At 39.8% G+C, this 21,030-nt stretch overlaps 1 protein-coding gene across 2 annotated transcripts in view; it reads left to right on the top strand.

Moving 5' to 3' along the window:
- Positions 1 to 21,030, top strand: part of ap3b1a (adaptor related protein complex 3 subunit beta 1a) — a 64,252-nt gene that overhangs the window by 19,049 nt on the left and 24,173 nt on the right. For both annotated transcript variants that reach the window (XM_078270823.1, XM_078270822.1), the window contains exons 8-22: positions 193 to 348; positions 1,255 to 1,352; positions 1,496 to 1,550; positions 1,638 to 1,709; positions 2,242 to 2,304; positions 2,445 to 2,577; positions 2,685 to 2,794; positions 2,968 to 3,144; positions 4,109 to 4,295; positions 5,338 to 5,468; positions 10,491 to 10,644; positions 12,109 to 12,286; positions 14,527 to 14,683; positions 16,641 to 16,689; positions 18,426 to 18,529. In XM_078270823.1, coding sequence (XP_078126949.1) covers positions 193 to 348; positions 1,255 to 1,352; positions 1,496 to 1,550; positions 1,638 to 1,709; positions 2,242 to 2,304; positions 2,445 to 2,577; positions 2,685 to 2,794; positions 2,968 to 3,144; positions 4,109 to 4,295; positions 5,338 to 5,468; positions 10,491 to 10,644; positions 12,109 to 12,286; positions 14,527 to 14,683; positions 16,641 to 16,689; positions 18,426 to 18,529 — 1,824 coding nt within the window. The remainder of the gene's footprint in view (positions 1 to 192; positions 349 to 1,254; positions 1,353 to 1,495; positions 1,551 to 1,637; positions 1,710 to 2,241; positions 2,305 to 2,444; positions 2,578 to 2,684; positions 2,795 to 2,967; positions 3,145 to 4,108; positions 4,296 to 5,337; positions 5,469 to 10,490; positions 10,645 to 12,108; positions 12,287 to 14,526; positions 14,684 to 16,640; positions 16,690 to 18,425; positions 18,530 to 21,030) is intronic.

The raw sequence follows: 21,030 nt of genomic DNA, 5'->3' as shown, positions 1-21,030 counted from the left end.
CGGCTCCTCTATACAAGAGGACAAGAGTGTTCTTGAGGCGCTGAAAAACATTGTTTCTATATTTGAAACCCTGCTAATATAAAATATTTAACAACTCGGTGTGCCACCCAATTTGCTCAATCCATTGAATCCACTGATAAATCCACTGAAAAACATGGATAAGTGTTATGTATTGTGTTGTTTATGTTTCAGGGTGCCATGTTCGATGAGAACAATGAGAAGGCGTTCTATGACTCTGACTCTGAGGAGAAAAAAGACCAGACGGAGGCCCAACCTTACATCATGGATCCAGATCACAGGCTGCTGCTCAGGAACACCAAACCTCTACTGCAGAGCAGGAACACTGCTGTGAGTTAGCTGGACACTTAAACACAGACATATACAGCCATTTTCAAGCAATTAGGAGTAGGGTGTGCAAATGCACGTGCTGCTATTTAACCTGTCGAGAGATATAAACATTGATCAAGGTGTTTTGAGTGCTGCCTCTGCTCACCTTTTGTCTTAGAGATAGAAGCTGCACTAGTGCTGCTGTAACCCGGTATGGGCGTACACGCACAGACATGCATTTCAGGATACCTTTTCTTACACAAATAGAACCCGCACACCTGGACACACAGCACAAAATACAAGAATACACACACACTATACTTGCCATACTGCACCCCACAAGATAAAAAAAGATAAAAGACAACGCGAGTGCAGATCTCCATCACCCAGGAGTCTCAAGGTCTCTGTCGCTGTGTAGCAGTGGGAGGAAAAATGCTCCCAAATGAAAGTGTTGATTAAAATTTGACATGCTGTGTCTTTACACGCGACAACACAGTGACATCCTCCATCTTCATAGACGCCTGAACCCTTTCATTCTGTCTGCAATGATGGACACACGTCCGCCTGCTATTTAAAGCTCCGCTGAAAAATTACCTTTATAGAGTTATGTCATGAGTGCTTTTGTAAAGCACTAAGAAATGCATGTCCAGGAATTTTATTTTAGGTCGGGTACACAGGTGGCAATGTACTGTTGGTGGTGTAATAATAATGATAATAATATTAATAATAATGATAGAGCCCTGTTAAAAAAAAGATTAAATCAAGGAAAAGTAACATATAGAAAAGCAGATTCTGGAAAGTGGTTGAAAATGAAAAGCAACAACACAAAGCAAGCAAAGGCATTAGAAGCGAGTCTATCAAATGTTTTAAGAGGGATTAAAATGCGCAGATATTTAAATAAGTTCCGACTGTGTTGGTGTGTTTTAGGTGGTGATGTCTGTCGCTCAGCTCTATTGGCATTTGGCCCCTAAGCATGAAGTCAACATTGTCACCAAATCACTGGTTCGACTACTAAGAAGCCACAGGTAATGCAAACAAATATATACTGCCTTCTTTTGAGTCAGCTGTGATGAATGACTAACCATCTTCTTTCCACACAGAGTCCCCAGTATCTCTGCGTCCACGTTGTTGATGTCTGAATATGTGATTTTCTTTCTTTTGTGCACAGAGAGGTGCAGTACATTGTGCTTCAGAATATTGCCACGATGTCCATTCAGAGGAAGGTAAGTCTGCTTGTGAGCAGCAGAACAATAACGGTGTCTTGATTCATTGACACAGGTTGTCTGATAACGCGCTTTATCTCCAAACAGGGGATGTTTGAGCCCTTCATGAAGAGTTTCTATGTGAGATCTACAGATGCCACACACATCAAAACACTGAAGGTAGCTGCTAGTTTATTTTGTGCATTATACTGTACTTCATTATGGGCTCAAATGAGGGCAAATACGATTTTGAGCTTGTGGAACGGTGTTCAGTCTGTGGTTATTATTCTTTTCAAACATATAAAAACATATCTGCAGGAGACATTGACGTGCGTGAGTGTGTAAAAAAAGATTGGCTGTGGTAGAATTAAAAAAAACAAAAAAAAACAATGAGGTTACAGATAGACAAAGATAATTGCTATAATGAACATCTGAGTACAGATTCCATATGCATACCCACATTTAAGTTAAAAGTACGAATTTTTGGTTCTGCTTTTCATTGTGAAAGTAGGACCGAAAATGTTTTTTTCTGCTTTCAAAATCATAAGTTTTTCTTCTCTACAAGTTGTTCATTTCTACAACTTAAATTTCTCTCGCAGTTTTGTCACTGGCACAAAGGGCTACTGCATAACCAAAGGCTTTTAAAATGATTTCTTTCACAAACTCAAAATCTATCAAACTTCAACCCACTTCTCCCTTATGATTCTTGTAGTTGGAGATCCTGACCAACCTGGCCAATGAAGCCAACATCTCCACTATTCTGAGGGAATTTCAGGTTTGTGTTTTGTGAATTATTGATTACCAGTATTTGACATCAACAGTTAAGGGTTACTTTGAGATTTGGGGTTATTACACTTCCTCTGTGACTTTTAAAGAGTTCCTTCTCTTTACTGTCCTTGTCCTGTGTTTTTTCAGACCTATGTGAAGAGCCAGGACAAGGCGTTTGCAGCAGCCACCATTCAGGCCATCGGCAGGTGTGCCACCAACATCTCCGAGGTGACAGACACTTGTCTCAACGGTCTGGTGCTGCTGCTTTCCAACAGAGACGGTAAAATGCCTTCATCGATTACAGATATCTGAGTGTTTACCTTCCTCGGTACGTTAGGGTGCTGCGACTGCCTGCTTTTGTGAGATCTTGCTGTATTGTCGTTGCAGAGACTGTAGTGGCCGAGAGTGTGGTGGTGATCAAGAAGTTGCTTCAGACTCAGCCCACCCAGCACAGTGAGATCATCAAACACATGGCCAAGCTCTTCGACAACATCACTGTACGTTTCATCGTTGTATTACTCTTACTGTTGATCCATTTGTATTTGATCAACATGAGAGTTTAGACAGGAACAAATGAATAGGTGTCATGTGTCATTGTGACATGTATGCTTATATTGTACTCTTGAGTAACTGCTGCTCTTTCTCTTTGATTTGTCACCCAAACTTGCAGGTCTCCATGGCCCGAGCTAGCATCCTGTGGCTGATGGGAGAGTACTGTGAGAGGGTGCCAAAAATTGCCCCTGATGTACTCCGTAAGATGGCAAAGACTTTCACAGCAGAGGAGGACATTGTCAAGCTGCAGACAGTCAACCTAGCAGCCAAACTCTACCTGACCAACTCCAAGCAGGTACGACATTAACTACTTACCTAAGTGCCAGGAGACTTTTATTGTGTTGACCTGAACATGGAGCAAATATGGTCCTGCAGTAATGCGCCTGGTTTCTGAAATTAGCAGGTATGAAAAAAGATTGTTCTCTAAATGTGGGCCCATGAATCGTCCTTTTACATTTTTTATTACACAAGACACAGCGTTATCTCCCAGTAATTGGACACTTCTGCAAGTCGGAGCTAAATGCTCAGTTTAAATATAGAGCTGTGAATGAGACAGCTTTAACGTAATGGAGCATCTCCTAACGCAGCTTGGTGTCTCCAGGCCCATTCAGTGAGATGGGGTGATCTTGGCCTCTGAGCTGGGTTTATGAGCCCAGACGCTGCCTCCTCAAATGAGCACATCATTACACCTCTTGCTCCTCGTAATGTGTTGGGGAGGATAGAGAAGGAGAGAAAAAGACAATTCAGAAAAGGATTTGGGTTACAATGCAGCTTTCACAGCAGCTTTGTTTTTATGCCTGCCTAAATAATATATGTCAGTGCAAGTGCTCTTTCTCGCTGTTTTGTACCAGATGAGAATTTTTTTTTTTTTTTTTTTTAAGTTATCCAGGGTGAAATAAGATCTAGAATATGGGAATGAGAAGATAAAATGGGTTAATGGCAATCCTCGCTCAAATGTTTGTACATTCCAGTTGTATCGTTTTTTTTTTTTTGGGGAGTAGGAAGGAATGCGTGCTGCGGCTACTTTGCACACATTGAGCGGGGGCATTGACTTGGTATATACTTGGTGTGCAGACATTAGAGTTGTAATGGTCAAAAGAAAACAAATAAGAAAAAATAACTTTTTAATGGCTTTTTCCTCTGCTCTGCTGAACCATAAACCACCAATCTTTACTCACAAATGCCTACCTTTTATCCGTGTCTGCTGTCTTACATGTCACCCTATTCCCCCCCCACACACACACCCTCTCTGACCCAAGACTAAGCTGCTGACCCAGTACATCCTGAACCTCGGCAAATACGACCAGAGCTACGATATCAGAGACCGAACACGCTTCATAAGACAGCTGATAGTGCCCAATGAGAAGAGCGGCGCCCTCAACAAGTACGCTCGACGCATCCTCCTGGCCCCCAAACCAGCCCCAGTGCTCGAGTCTGCCTTCAAAGGTACTTCATGCTTTTGTAATTTCAACCTCTTATCCTTATTTTGAAACACATTAAATACTCTAAATACGTTGAATATTTAAGATTAAATACCATTCTTCTCCTGTTGGGTAATTCATCCAAAAGTCAATCCCTGAATCCATATTAACTAGACCTCTATTTCACATCTAGTGGCTCTATTTCCAGTAGTATGCAAAGTTAATTCAGGCAGTGGTTTTATTATTCTGGTGCGTCTGTCTCTCTGAAGGGCAGTCAGGTCAGACCCCTTTACCTTGGACTAATGAGATGGGTAAATTATTGAGCTAATGCTAACCTTTTTCAGACACTCAGAGGGGAAAAATCTCCCTCATTTTGCTGTCTCTTCTCTCTCGCTCTCTCTCGCTCGCTCTCTCTCTCTCTGTCTCTGTCTCTGTCTCGCTCTCTCTCTGTCTCTCTCTCTCTCTCTCTCTCTCTCTCTCTCTCTGTCTGTCTCTCTCTCTCTCTCTCTCTCTCTCTCTCTCTCTCTCTCTCTCTCTGTCTCTCCCTCCTTGACAAAAAGGATAGAAACTGCCTCCTACAACATTAAAATTCAGAGGCAGTTTGCACTTACTGGGTGTTTATGGAAAGCGTTAACCACCCCTGTCATTCTTAATATTCACAACTCAAGTCTTTTTCTTCTCTTTTTGGTTTGCACTGTTTTTAGAGCACACCTCCCAAGGCACATACACTGATTATCTTCCTGTGTTGACCAGTGGGGAGAGAGAAGAGTGTGTGCTCACAAAAACAGAGAGCTGATATTAAAAGCATAATGAGTCCTAGATCTTATATTAAAGGTCTTTATATGTATGCAGTGGCATTTAGACACTGGCTCTCTCATTAAGGAGATGACTTGAATCATCCTCTATCTGCTAATTTCTCCACCACTCTTAAAACCTCCTTTTGTTTTTGGTCTTATCTTTCATTTTATTTTCCATTTCTTTAAAAGTGCTTGCTTTTCACCACTCTCACATTTTCAACCCAGTACTTTTTTTGGTTTCATTTTCTGTCCTTTTTTCTCTGCTTTCAGATCGCGACCGTTACCAACTGGGCACTCTCTCCCACAGCCTCAATACTAAAGCTACTGGATACCTTGAGCTCTCTGACTGGCCAGCTGTTGCTCCTGACCAGTCTGTGAGGAATGTGGAGGTCATTGAGCCAGTAAGGAATCCACCTTCCTGACACACTCCTTATCCTAGTTTTACTTCATGCGTGTCTAATTCTAACTCACAGCTGTTATCGTCTCTTCACTTTCAGGGTCTCTGCAGAGTGAGACATTTCTTCTTTTATGTCTAACAAACATTAACGAGGTGACACTATGGTTCCACATTGTTTTGACATGAAAATTGTGAGTGGTATTACAAAACATTTACTTTTTTGATACTGCGTTTGCCGTCTGTAGAGGTATGAAATACAGTGGGGAGAACAAGTATTTGATACACTGCCGATTTTGCAGGTTTTCCCACTTACAAAGCATGTAGAAGTCTGTAATTTTTATCATAGGTAATCTTCCACTGTGAGTGACGGAATCTAAAACAAAAATCCAGAAAATCACATTGTATGATTTTTAAGTAATTTGTATTTTATTGCATGACATAAGTATTTGATACATCAGAAAAGCAGAACTTAATATTTGGTACAGAAACCTTTGTTTGCAATTACAGAGATCATACGTTTCCTGTAGTTCTTGACCAGGTTTGCACACATTGCAGCAGGGATTTTGGCCCACTCCTCCATAGAGATGGCCCGATACCATTTTTTGCTTACCGAGTACCGAGTACCGATCCGATACCAGTGTGTCATATATTTTATTATGTTTTAACAACTGTATACTACTATCCCTGTATGGATGTGATATTATTTCTATCTTTGTTATCGGTCTGGCTCAGGTTAAACTCTTTGTGAAACATGAACAATGAACACCACAGAACTTTCTTTTATTATGCAATTTGACAGTCCCTTATAACGGAAAAAGAACATAAATAAAGTACTTTGACGTAGATTTTCTTTAGGGCTTTATTACATGGTATTGGATCGGTGCATAAACTCCAGTACTTCCCGATACCAGCGTTTTAGGCAGTATCGGAGCCCATCTCTACTCCTCCATACAGACCTTCTCCAGGTCCTTCAGGTTTCGGGGCTGTCGCTGGGCAATACGGATTTCAGCTCCCTCCAAAGATTTTCTATTGGGTTCAGGTCTGGAGACTGGCTAGGTCACTCCAGGACCTTGAGATGCTTCTTACGGAGCCACTCCTTAGTTGCCCTGGCTGTGTGTTTCGGGTCGTTGTCATGCTGGAAGACCCAGCCACGACCCATCTTCAATGCTCTTACTGAGGGAAGGAGGTTGTTGGCCAAGATCTCGCAATACATGGCTCCATCCATCCTCCCCTCAATACGGTACAGTCGTCCTGTTCCCTTTGCAGAAAAGCATCCCCAAAGAATGATGTTTCCACCTCCATGCTTCACGGTTGGGATGGTGTTCTTGTGGTTGTACTCATCCTTCTTCTTCCTCCAAACACGGCGAGTGGAGTTTAGACCAAAAAGCTCTATTTTTGTCTCATCAGACCACATGACATTCTCCCATTCCTCCTCTGGATCATCCAGATGGTCATTGGCAAACTTCAGACGGGCCTGGACATGCGCTGGTTTGAGCAGGGGGACCTTGCGTGCGCTGCAGGATTTTAATCCATGATGGCGTAGTGTGTTACTAATGGTTTTCTTTGAGACTGTGGCCCCAGCTCTCTTCAGGTCATTGACCAGGTCCTACAGTGTAGTTCTGGGCTGATCCCTCTCCTTCCTCATGATCATTGATGCCCCACGAGGTGAGATCTTGCATGGAGCCCCAGACCGAGGGAGATTGACCGTCATCTTGAACTTCTTCCATTTTCTAATAATTGCACCAACAGTTATTGCCTTCTCACCAAGCTGCTTGCCTATTGTCCTGTACCCATCCCAGCCTTGTGCAGGTCTACAATTGTATCCCTGATGTCCTTACACAGCTCTCTGGTCTTGGCCATTGTGGAGAGGTTGGAGTCTGTTTGAGTGTGTGGATAGGTGTCTTTTATACAGGTAACGAGTTCAAACAGGTGCAGTTAATACAGGTAATGAGTGGAGAACAGGAGGGCTTCTTAAAGAAAAACTAACAGGTCTGTGAGAGCCGGAATTCTTACTGGTTGGTAGGTGATCAAATAGTTATGTCATGCAATAAAATGCAAATTAATCATTGAAAAATCATACAATGTGATTTTCTGGATTTTTGTTTTAGATTCCGTCTCTCACAGTTGAAGTGTACTTATGATAAAAATTACAGACCTCTACATGCTTTGTAAGTAGGAAAACCTGCAAAATCGGCAGTGTATGAAATACTTGTTCTCCCTACTGTACATCATCATTCACTGTTATGGTTTATAGAGCTGCAACAATTAGTCGATTGCCATACAATGTATTTGCAGCTATTTTAAATAATCAAGTTATCGTTTAAGTAACCTAATGCTGAGTGGAGGAGGTTGCATCATCCGGCGGAGGTGGCATCATCCTGCCGATCTCGGCAGACCTCCGCTGCTCTGCTCCGCGGGGAGCTCTGTGCATTGGCGCCATGGAGGCAAGCCAAATACCGCTCATCTAAAAACACTGCCCACACTACCATGACACAGAGCTGGATTTACATCAGCAAAATATCTCTTTAATAATTGTGTATCATCATAACATTAGGGGTAATGACCATTATAGTTTATATCCTTTGCGTTCCACTTCCGGGATTGCTCCAGTGCTGCAGGAAATTCCGCCGGATGCATGCATTTTCCGTTTCCTTCCTTCCTTTTAAATTCGGTGGATGATGGTTATGAGGACTATTGTTGACTGCTCCTCAGATCACTGCAGAGTAAATTGAGACAGCTAGCTAGACTATCTGTCCAATCTGAGTTTTCTCTCGCACGACTATTTTGCAGCGGCTCTGTGCGGAGTTTAGCACCGCCCATGATGATTCTGATTGGTTTAAAGAAATGCCATTAAACCAGAGCATGTTTTCCTCCCTCCTCGAATGCTATGTGGAGTAGCCAGACTCTCCTCCTTCAGCGCGCTTTGGAAGAGGGTCTGGCAAAGCGAGACAATGACCATTACCACTCACAAGCACTTGTTCAGCACTACTAACCAAATGTGCCAGGTTGAATTAGAGTTGGACATAACAATGATGAGCAGTATTTATATTGGCTTTTTATTATTATCATTATCCAAAGCCTGAAATATCTTATTCCTAAAAGTGCTGTTTTAGGAATTTACTGAGCCTTTAAAAAATGAAATATATGTATATGTGTATATGTGTATATGTATATATATGTGTGTGTGTATATATATATATATGTATATATGCATATATATATGTGTATATGTATATGTGTATATGTATGTATATATATATATGTATGTATATATGTATATGTATATATGTATATGTATATATATATATATATATATATATGTATGTATATATATATATATATATGTGTATATATATATGTATATATATGTGTATATATATATATATATATGTGTATATATATGTATATGTATATATATATATATATGTATATATATATATATATGTATATATATATATATATGTATATATATATATATATATGTATATATGTATATGTATATATATATATATATGTATATATATGTATATGTGTATATATATATGTATATATATATATATGTATATATGTATATATATGTATATGTATATATATATGTATATATGTATATATATGTATATGTATATATATATATATGTATGTGTATATATATATATGTATATGTGTATATATATATATATATGTATATGTGTATATATATATATGTATGTGTGTATATATATGTGTATATGTATGTATGTATATATATATGTATATATATGTATGTATGTATGTATGTATGTATGTATGTATGTATGTATGTATGTATATATATGTGTATATATATGTGTGTTAAAGATTTACTTCTTCAGTAAGCACCAGTGGGCTTGGAGCAGAGAGCCACAGACAGGGACGTCACAAAGTGTTGAGAGACAGACTAACACTTTGTTTCGGTCTTTTCATGGGATTTGTTGACAAAAAGAAAAAAATATAGAATAACACCGGCCAATATCCTAAGTTATTAGATGAACACAAACAATATTAAAGATGCATATAAATCGGATTTAAAAATGAAATAGAATAGAAGATAAAAATAAAGCAAGATAAAGAGGAAAAAAATATAACGATTAGAGTGACAGATGTGAATGAACGACCCCAAAGTTGATTTAATAAGAGGCCTTGATTTAAAGGAACTGAGAGTTGGAGCAGACCTCAACACTTTATACAATGAGAAGCCTGATGAATCATAACTTTATTGACACTATTTGCACTCTTATTTGATGTTTAAAAAAGACATTTACTAGCTTTCAACATTATCATTTACCAACCCTGTTTTGTGGGATGTATCAGTTTGTTTTGGAGAAATTAACATTCATTCCTCCGTTCCATTCTGCCCCAAAACAAGAACTTTTTGTGCCTTGAATAAGTTTAAGATCAAAAATTTCAAAAATGAAAGTGCTTCTTTTCAGTGAGGGATATTATTGATTCCGTTTTTCTTCTCTCAGCACCAGCTTTATCTTTGTTACTTTGTGGCAGCTAATGGGGATGCTAATAAAAACAATTAACAACAATAAAACACAACAAAAGCAGCCTTTTCAACAAACTTTATTCCTAGTTTTAAATATAATGTCGATTTAACAGAAAATATACCTGGTAACTTGGGAAATCTGTGTTGTCCTGGACAAAATAAGTGCCAGCTAAAACTGATTGATTGAATTTGGTTAATTTACTAATTCCATTACATCTTATTAAAGCGATTGAGAGGTATACAGTGTGCATATCCACTATATCCAGCTCTTTACAAACTACTAATGCCGACATGCTTTACTCTTTACTTTGTGTGAATAGTTTGCTCTGTACGCATGCAGTATTTGTAATGACAATGCAGTTGTGGAATGATTTGTTTTTTACCTGCAAAGCTAAAACATTTGGGGAATGCCTCTGAATAAGGTCTTAGAATAATTTAAAATCTAGTAGTATGCTCATCCCTAAATTATGAATCTTTTAAATTGAATTGACCTCACTTGCCTCCACTATATCTCTTTAGGTGCAAGAGTGGGCGCCGTTGGTTGGGAAGACCAAGAAACCCAAATCTGACAAGTTCTACTCGGATGATGAAGAGGAGAAAGAAGAGGAAAGATCTAAGAGCAGTGGCAGCGAAGACAGCAGCAGAAGCAGCAGCAGCAGCAGCAGCAGTGAAGGTTTGTTTCTGTCTTTGTGTTTGAAGGTATGTTTTAGTCTAACGGATAGATGGTGACAAAATGTGGTGCTGTTGTCCTCGTGGGATAGTGTGTTAAAGTAACTAGTACAGTGCCCGTTCAAAATGTGCGTGTTTGGACCGGGCCGATTGCTTGGCCTGTGGTATTGCTGCTTGAAGCTTTCTCCAGAACTAAATTGTACCCAGAAATGACTTACAGAAGGACCCCAAGGCTCTTAATATGCAACCACACTGTAGGCCCTATGGCCTACTACTGACTTACTGTGTACTTCAGAGGAAAACATCATACTACTTCATTTACCTGACAGAGAACGTTGCAGATTCAGAATTTTTTCTCAACCTTTATTATTCGGTTGTTTAGCGCTTTATTCACAGTTTATTAATATTCAATATCCAATGCTGTCCAAACTGCTACAAATTCCAAACCCCAAGTTCATTGGGTACCCAGGAAACCAAGTGTGAAGTAGATTGGGTGAACGGTTTATAAGATATTTCAAAGACAGACACACACACACACACACACAGAAAGAAACACACACAGAAACGCATACAGAGATTCCCAGATGTATTAAAGTAATATAATCCTTAAGATTTCTGGTTAATTTGCGACACCTGTGGTCACTGGTGATAATGCAAAGTGCAGTTTAATGCTACACGTCCCAGAATTCAAAGCATAAAACCCTCGTTGAGCAGCTACTTGGTCAGAAACACAACAAAAGGAGCAACTGGTATATCTGTGTACAGTGCAGCCAAACAAACGTCTGATTTTCTTTTTAAATAAAGAAGTAAGTTAATAATGGTCGATCTGATTTCATGCTGCACACGGCGCTAGTAGTTTTGCACACAACAGCAAAGCACATAGAAGTTGGATGGTTGGCTGCTTCTTGTTTCATTACTTCCTTCAATATTTAAAACCGGAGGAAATTGACCATGTGTGGTTTTGTAGACACATTTTTGATGAACAATCGTTGTTGTGCGCTAACTTTGGTGACAAAAACATTACGTTTCCTATGACTGCTTCACAATAAAAACCACCCCACGTTTTGCCAGTGGAATGCTATTAATGTGGAGCTGCAACAGTAGGAAATGCTCAGTTAGTATTAGCAGTAACTTAATACAGCTCTGATACAACGGTGATATCAATGAGATAAAATACAAATTTCATGTAAATGCTGTGTGTGTGCGTGCAATTTGAAATTTGGGTGCGAATGGTGTACTCCGCCACTAACAGTTAAGAAACTAGTATATACACAGGTGATTACAGAATGTAAATACATTGAATGGCTTTTGCTGAAGAAATGCTGACCATAAAAGTGATCAAAAACGGGGGTTTGATTTCATGAAAATATACAAACTATAACTTAGATTCACCAGGCTTATGTTTGATGTAAATATATATATATATATATATACTGACATACTATATACCATCTGTTTGTCTGTACAGAGTCAGGCAGTGAGAGTGAGGAGGAAAGCAGTGAAGAGTCAGACAAGACCTCCAGTGATTCTGGAAAAAGTTCCAGTGGATCTGAAAAGAGCTCCAGTGAATCTGAACCTGAACAAAAAAAGAAGAAAAGGATGACTAAGGCACCGCAGAAGAAAAGCAAACCAACTGCTGCTTTCAGGTACAGTTAAACCCCCCCCTGTCTGTGAGACTCGGAAGGCATAATTTTTCTTCTGTGTCCAGATGTTACCTTTTTCCTCTCTTTTTTTTCCTCTTTCTCGCTTAGCTAATGAGACAGGTGTGTGCTCGAGAGAAGCACCAGAGTCGTAGTCAACAACAAATGTGATCAGCGCTTTGCTTCATCAATAAACTCAAACTCCCATCTGTTCACAAACTTCAGCCATTTTTATAATCTATATGACAACCTACCGTCTGGAAGGATATTTCCTTGTGTTCAGCTTGCACTTCATCCAGTGTGTTTGCCAGGAAAAAAGAAAATTGTAGAGAATTTAGATTCTTATACTTGTGGGATTTTTATCTTTGCACCGACAGCAAGGATAGAGTTTTTGTGATACATTGAAAAAGATGAAACACTTGAATATGACAAAAAGTACATGTAAATCTAAGGCAACATATAGCAGGATGCATTTCAAACTAGATGCCGTCTACACAACCTTAATGTCAATGTCAATTTATTTACATAGCAACGAATAAACAGGTAATAATATATTTCCTTCACTGGAAGGAAAGGCCAAAGGAAAAAGAGATGTTTTTAACAGTGATTTTAAGTGTTCGAGGGTAGGGGCGGTTTTAATATGAAATGGTAAACTGTTCCACAAGTTAGGGGTGGCTACAGCAAAGCTGGCACATCCAGGAGGAGCAGATTGGCTGATCTTAACACTCTTGCTGGAGTGTGAGCATGAAGGAGCTCGGTCAGGTAAGGCGGTGCCAATCCTTGGATAGATTTAAAAGTTAACCGTAAGATTTTAAAATTGTATATGTGTGCGTGCGAGTGTTTGTGTGGGTGTAACCCTAACCTTAATTAAGAAAGGTTTAAATAAGAATTCTTCATTTAGTCCCTAATGCCATTTTGAACAGGACCGGATAACATTGTTTAGTCCTTTTTTAAGAGATGGAAAAACACCAAACAACCAAAGTTCAGTCAACAGATTCATTATTTACCAAATTGAACCCAAATCAATGTTTTCAGATAGGAAGGAAATCATACCAACTTTCTTAAAGGAGGTAACAGTATAGTCTTTGAGTATTACACACCTATTGTACTGTATAAACACCTTATCTCTTTCTCTCTTTCTCTCTCTCTCTCTCTCTCTCTCTCTCTCTCTCTCTCTCTCTCTCGCTCTCTCTCTCTCACACACAGACACAGGCTGAAAGAGCTGCTAGAATATTGTTAGTGTGAGTTCCATTAACGAGCTAATCAAGGAGAATTTTCCTCCAGTAGCGTAACCCACATTTACATGGCTAATAGTTAATGACTTTTGATTGGTCATTTAACAGCCTGGTGTTGCCAATGAATGAGATTTGAGTCATTACTACTGAATATGCTCACGTACACTCTCTTACACACTGGCAAATTTTGTTCCTTATGCACTCTACTTCATTTGCCCACAGACACACAAACTCCCACAGAATGTACCTGATTTTGCTGTGTGACAGGCCGCCGGCTGACCCTGTTCTCTCCATTAGAGAGTATAATTAGAGCAACTCACCCCAGTGCTCAAACACTCGCACACACACATACACACGGTAATTAGAGCAGCTCACCCCAGTGCTTCCACAACAAACACAGCATAATGCCCTCATTATGGCCCAGTCATTTCAGGCAGGGCCTAATCAGGCCCACAGTGATTTATATCACTTTTTCCTGTTCGTAGCAAATGAAATCTGTAGGCCAAATTAATACTGGCTTTTCATCATCGCCCAAGTTAAAAAGCCAGTTACCGTCACAATTCCCCTCATTAATTTAACGGCTGAAAATCCCAGGCAGGCGGAGTAAACACTCATTATCGGGACAAATTGAAGAGGGACAGAGCAAGTGAAAGAGAAAGGAGAAAGATGGAAAAAATCTTTTCGAGTGAATGCAACATTGAATTAACTTCGCAAACAAAAACAGATTGATCGTCGTCGTTCTGACTGAGCAACAACGAGCTTCAGCTTTCGGTTCAAATGAAAAATAAAAAGACATTGAAAAGAAAAGGGATATTATTTAAGATATAAGTTTGCTTTGCCTGATGATTTTGAGACGATTTGTTCAAATTATATACATGGAAGCTGTATGTGTTTAATGTAAATGTGGTAAAAGCAAAGTAAATGTGCAGTACCATTATTTTCATATATGTATTCTATTACTTGTATTGATACCACGTCTGAGGCCATGTTTGCTGTTTTTGTGTGTTTCAGTGACTCGGATGAAAACGGAAATGGACCTGTAGCCCAAGCTAGCAGCTCGTCAGCAGAAAGCTCATCCGACTCAGAGACGGACTCCGAGGACAATTCAGACTCCGACTCCCACGCAACACAACAGAAGAAGAAGAGAGCTGTGAAGTCCAAACCCAAGGTGAGTGTATGATTTAGTCAGGTCCAAAAATAAAACGTGTCGTACAACTCTTTACCACACAATCTTTACCACACAACATCTTTACCCCATTCTTTATTCACTAGACGTTTTGAGCTATCTTGCCTTCATTAGAACGATGTCTGAGGTTGTTTCCAGTCTATTGATCAGTCATGGGACTTTTGAACATTTTCACTATTTTTTTTCATGAAAACCTACGCATACTTAGGCCTAGTCCACACGTACATAGGTGTTTTCGAAAACCGTGTTTTTCCATCCTTCGTTCTCAAAAAAAAATCCTGTCTACACAAGAACTGTTTAAAAAAACAATCTCTGTCTAAATGAAAACACAGGCAGCAATATAAGCCTAACCCTAAATCCATGTTGGCCAATCAGATCCCTGGAAAAAAAAGCTATTACCGGACGCTACATGGCTGCAAGGGTGCATCGATCACTCCATAGCCCATTTGGATGCCTCGTTTTTAACGTTTTTAACATTTCCTATTACATACATAACAGATTTAAAGGATTGTGTGGGTTTGGTGTAGCTATACGCTCTTGTTTTAATGGCTGGCTTGATTAGACCGCTCCAAGACAGTGGAAAAAACTTTATAATCATAAATGTTTGAATAACATGTTAATATATTTCTGTAAATTGAACTTTAGAATAGCTGATATGCAGCACAGATTGTATTCCATAAACTGATGCTTTTTGCAACAACATTCGCTCTTCATGATAGCATGATAGCTTCTCATGATTTTATTTTATGATTCTGGGTCATCTGGATATCCAACATGATCTAAATAGAATAAACAAGTATGCTTAAAAATACATGTATGTATGCAAAATATACAATAAGCTCAAAACTTCCATGCAGTAATACAGGACTCCCCATACTGTATGCGTGAAAAGTAACTTCTATATAAAAACATGACTTTATTTCGACAATATATCATGTTTAAACCCATGTAGAATAGGATATTATTGTAAACGCGGTTCACGGAGAAACTCCTGTTGTAGCTCTCTTCTGTTCCAACTGTATAAACACCAGGTTCTCCCTGGGAGTTGTTGTTCCCCAGGAATACATGTGGCAAGAGCGTCAACATTTATTTTGTGGGATATAATTCTGCTCCTCTGTTATCAGCTTTCTTTTTTTTCTTTTCAAGTCTTTCATTCGTCCCCTTTTTCAGCCCTCACCATCTTTTTCTTACCTGTTATGCTCACCACATTATTAATCAATCTCCTTTTCCTTTTCTGCACTATGAAATTCTCATTTCATACAGTTTGTCATTTGGTCATGGCCTATGAATTATGCATTGTTCCCTCCCTCTCCCTTTCTCTCTCTCTTGCTCTTTCAGACCTCCATTTACTAACAAGGTTTCCGTCTCTATTACCGCCACCAAGCGTCAATCAGAGAAGATCTGATAAGATACGGCTCTAACTTTATTGTTTGTTTTCACTCTCATTCCTCACTCCCTCCTGTGTTATTTCCCCCCCCCCCTTCCTGCCTGCTTCAGCCTGGAGTATGCAGAGTGGAATTGTATGGTTCTTTATGTGACGTGAATGGAGCCTTGGTTGGTTGGGGAGGGGGGGGGAGAGAAAGGGTGATAAAAGCTTGTATGTTTAAATGCGTTTTTATTGGGCCGGCTGTGGGGCGAGCTAAAGCCGTGTGTAGTAATTCCCACAAGTCAACACCTGACAAGCCGACCGCAGTCGCACGAGGTGGCGTGTATCGGTTGTGACGCGACACTGTGCATGAGTGGTCATGTTACATATAAATGCAGAGTATCTGTTTTTGGGATGAATGTGTCATGAGAGACACTGCCAGCAGAATTGAAACATTTCATCCACTGAATAGGAACATAATTTCAGTAGTCATTGTTTTGAGGTGTCATTTTTCTGCCTGGTCCTCTTCTACTCTGGTGCTCATCGTCATGTTGCTATGTTTTTGTTTTTCAGGTGGAAGTGAAGTCCAAGGTGGAAGTATCCTTACTGGATCTAGATGACTGTGAGTTTATCTGCACTTCAATGCTGTAAATCAGTCAATTTCTGACATTTATCAAGGTAAAAACTTCAACAGATAGACTCATTGAGAATTATTGCCCAACTTTGCAGTTCCCCTCAGCTCTCTTAGTCTGTTTAGCTTGTTGTTGTGCTTTTACTGCCCACAAATTCTGCTCACATAGACCCTGTTTTTTTTTAACAGCCAGCTGGCTCCAAAATAGCTCTGATAAATTAAATGTATTCTACCTGCCCAACACCAAATGGCAGACAGAAATGTAGCAAATTCCCAGAGAAGAAAGTCGAGCATCTACCATCTAATGACCCAGATATTTTTCTCTGAAGCCGAAGGAGCCCCCAGGAGAGAACTAATATGAGAGTGAATATTGGGTTTACATTTTTCAGATGGTCAGAAACACAGATCCAAATGAATGCCAGTATTGCTCTGTGTCTGCTGGATGTGTAAAAAAGCAAGTTATAATACATTCTCCACATTAACTTTATAATATAAGGCAGTGGTTGGCAAATAGCGACCTACGGGCCAAATCCGACACTCCAACAAAAATGTTTGGCACCTTGACGAAACGTAAAATATTCCCTTTTATATTCTGCTTCAAAACTTTTACAGGATCTTTCCTAATTCTACTGTAGAAAACTAAATAAATACAAGGCTTGTGTAAATCCTAAAAAGCATGACTATGTATCATTTAATAATAATCAATGCCCCCACGTGAAGAGAGACATGCAAACCGTGGCTACTGTGCCTCATTTTGTACCCCGCTATTCCAGACATTCAGTGCATGGTGCTGGAATGAAGCCTAACTAACTTTCCAGATAAATAAGACAGCTATATAATTTAATACACATCATTTAAGTGAAAGCACTACCCTGTAATTTCAGACATTGTATTAATTCCACGGCTTTAGCCTGTTTGTACAGAATAGATTTGCTTCTCACAAACACAAATGACAACAAAAATGACATGCTTATGACAACAGTACTTTCATTCAACCCGGCCATCAATTAAATCTCCTGTAAATCTGTTAGCACTTATGTATTAATGAAAAAAATAACTCGGATAAAATCCCGAAAGAGTTTTATAAATCACTTTTATTCTTAAATGAATTGAATGTTGCTGAAACAAACTAGCAGGGCACTCTGAGAGCGCAGACCTCTGCCGAGACATGCCCTTTCCCACAATGTTAATGCAGTGTGAATTTTCCCAATCAGGACCTCATTTTTCAGATTATTCAGACACCACATGAATGCAATTTCTGTCGCCCCCATGAGGAATTCTAAGTAATGTCAACAAAACTGTTGCGCGTCCACATGATACAAGCCTTCCGTGATCCCTTGTGTTCTTCCTTGGCTCGTGCTAACCCATTCCATTAAGTTTCATGAAAATTGGGCCAATACGTTTTTCGTAATCCTGCTGACAGACAGACAGACAAACAAACCAAGCCGAAAACATAACCTCTTTTGCGGAGGTACATATTGAAAGCATACAGGCCTGTGTTGAAAATACGATCCATCATTGTACCTAACTGCGGGCACGTGTTATATGGTACTTGGCCCCTTATTGGCCAGAAAAGCAGTGAGCATAGATTAAAAGCCACTATGTGTAGGGATTGAAAATTCCTGTCTTTGGCACCCCCCGATGGCAGCATAAAAAAAAGACACTGTGATAGACAGTAATGCATGACACTACTTCATAACGTTTCTGTTTTCTTTGGGTTCTTTTAGTTTCTCCTGCACCCACAAATGCACCAAAGTCTTTGGTCGTCTCTTCAAGTTTGCTGTCCGACCTCGAGGGCCTTTCTCTCTCCAACATCTCCTCCACCATGCAGGTTAGTATACTGTACTTGTGTGTGTGTGTGTCTGTGTGTGTCTGTGTCTGAAATCGAAACACACAGGATGACATTTCCTCCATCAACGTGTGTTGAGAGTCGATTGTTCCTTTTCTGTCGGACACTGACAGAACAGCGGAGCAGCATATGAGATGGTGAAATGAGCCTCTCTCCCTTGTGGAACATTTCTGCTCCAGACGCCAACTATTGACCTTTTCTGCCTTCTTATATTTATAGCCAGTCAGGACGGTGCAACTGCTCTTCCTGTTTCCTGTATCTCTTATATTCTGTCTTTCTCACCCTGGCTGTCTTTTGCTCTTCCACACCCTTGAACTCTATTTCTGTGTCTCATCTATGAGTCCACCCACTCTATTTCTCTCCCCCCTTTCTCTCTTATCTCTCTCCTCCTCTCTGTCACCTTCCATCTCTCTCTGTCAGATGTTGTGTCCCTTGTGTCTCGGTGTTGTGTATATCTGATGGTTGACCTTTCCAAGTGTGACGGCTCCTTTCTCTCCTCAGTATCTGAGCGACTCTACTCGTCTGTATATTTTGTATCTTGTCTTCCCCCCCGGGAGGAAAATGTCCAGACCATTCTTTCTGCTGTTGCTGTGTCTATTTTGTGTCTCAGAGCCAGCAGGTCTGTGGTAGCTCTGCCGTTTACACCGATGGTGATTTTTAATGGCCAGCATTCACACAGGTGTTTGACTGGTGCTTTTCTTTTGGAATTGCTGCTTTGCTATACAAAAGATTACGTATAGATACACTTAACACTGTAGATGTACTTATAGTTATAAACGGGCAAGTAACAATTATTTTACTTAATGATTTATGATTCATCTGTGGATAATTCTTTTGATGAATTAAAATGTCCGAAAAATGCCCATCACAAGTTCCCAGGTTTCTCTTTTGCAAATTCCAAAACCCAAAGGTACGATTAATTGATAAACTGTTGAACACTAATTTTCAACCAGTCGACTTGCCCATTAATCACGTATTAATTGTACTTCTATAATATTCAGAAAGAGGAGACGTTGCAATGAGAGATTAGTTTGCACCACTTCGTTTTTGCATTGTTACCAGACTCTTGATATTTTTTACTGAGAATATTCTGAAAGGAGTCTTTATTCAAAAGAGAGTTGTACAGTTTAAGTTATTTACTTTTTAGATAGTGACGATAATTTGATTTATATGGTGCAAATTATAAATTTGTCAGAGAGGGCTTTTTTTCAATGTCAACAACATATGACGCCCTCTTGCTTTATTGCCAAAAGTTAGACGAGAAGATCAATATCACGCTCTTATATGTAAGCTACATTTGAAGCTACAGCCAATTAGTTTAACATTAAGACTGGAAGAAAGGGTGGCCGGGTTGGCTCAGTTGGTAAAGCAGGCGCACATTTACATAGAGGTTTATGCCGACACAGAGGTCTAGGGTTCGAGTCCGACCTGTGACGAGTTCTTGCGTGTCTTCCCCCCCCCCCCCCCCTCTCTCTCCCCCCTCTCCTTTCTCACCTAGCTGTCCTGTCCATTAAAGGTGGAAAAGCCCCAAAAAAAATCTTAAAAAAAAAAAAAAAAGACTGGAAGAATGGTGACTTTGTCCAATTTTGTTAAAATCCACCTATAAGCACCTCTAAAGTAGAGAATTTCAGGCAAAGTATGAAAGTATGAAGAAAAAAAGACTGTGTGGCTTATTTAAGATTCATTTACAGTCTAAATGAAGGTAAATACTGGAAGGTGGTAGAAAACTTAAAAGACTTCATGTTAAAGGTGCTTTAAATTGATTTCTCTGAATCTGTGTTAACTTTTTATGGTACACAATTTGTTTGCCTGCATGTAGACAAATGTGTTTTTTAATAGCTGTTTGAACGGCCTCTACACTGTCCTAGCTCTGGTCTCGTACTTAGGTTTGTGGGGAGTTACTCTATATTCTTAGTGTGCCCGCCTGTCAGTCAGGATGACTGACAGCTGCTCTCAGGACAGCGTTTATGCAGCACCAGTCTTGTTAGTCACTCTCTCCTCCTCAGGTGAAGGCCATGGAGTAATAGAGAATAGAAATGCAGATTAGAACAGGGAACTTTTTGCACATCAACATCTGATTTGGAGTCAATTCTATGCATAAATACATGATGGGCATCGGGATTCATAGACAAGGGTAAATAACCTCTGCTGTATTCACACTTGCCCCTCCCCATGCATGCACACGCTTACATATCTCACACACACACACACACACACACACACTGGCCCCAGTGTCATTTCTATTTCTCAGCAATCTGCCCACAGAGGCAGCGAGTCTGTCTCAGCTGAGCGCTCGGGCCCTTTTAGAGAATTACTGCATGGTTATCAAAGGCATTTAGATTAACCCTAGTCACTGTCTCTGACCCACCTCCTCTTCTGTCTCCTCCTCCTCTCCCCAGTTTCTGCATGCTACCGCTCTCTCTAATAACATTTTGACATTAGGATCTCTCACAAATGCCTCTTAAATCCCCGCCACCCTCCCC

Source organism: Sander vitreus, chromosome 16 (genome assembly GCF_031162955.1).
Source record: "Sander vitreus isolate 19-12246 chromosome 16, sanVit1, whole genome shotgun sequence".
Classification (NCBI taxonomy): Eukaryota; Metazoa; Chordata; class Actinopteri; order Perciformes; family Percidae; genus Sander; species Sander vitreus.
This window is presented reverse-complemented; position numbering and strand designations above follow the sequence as displayed.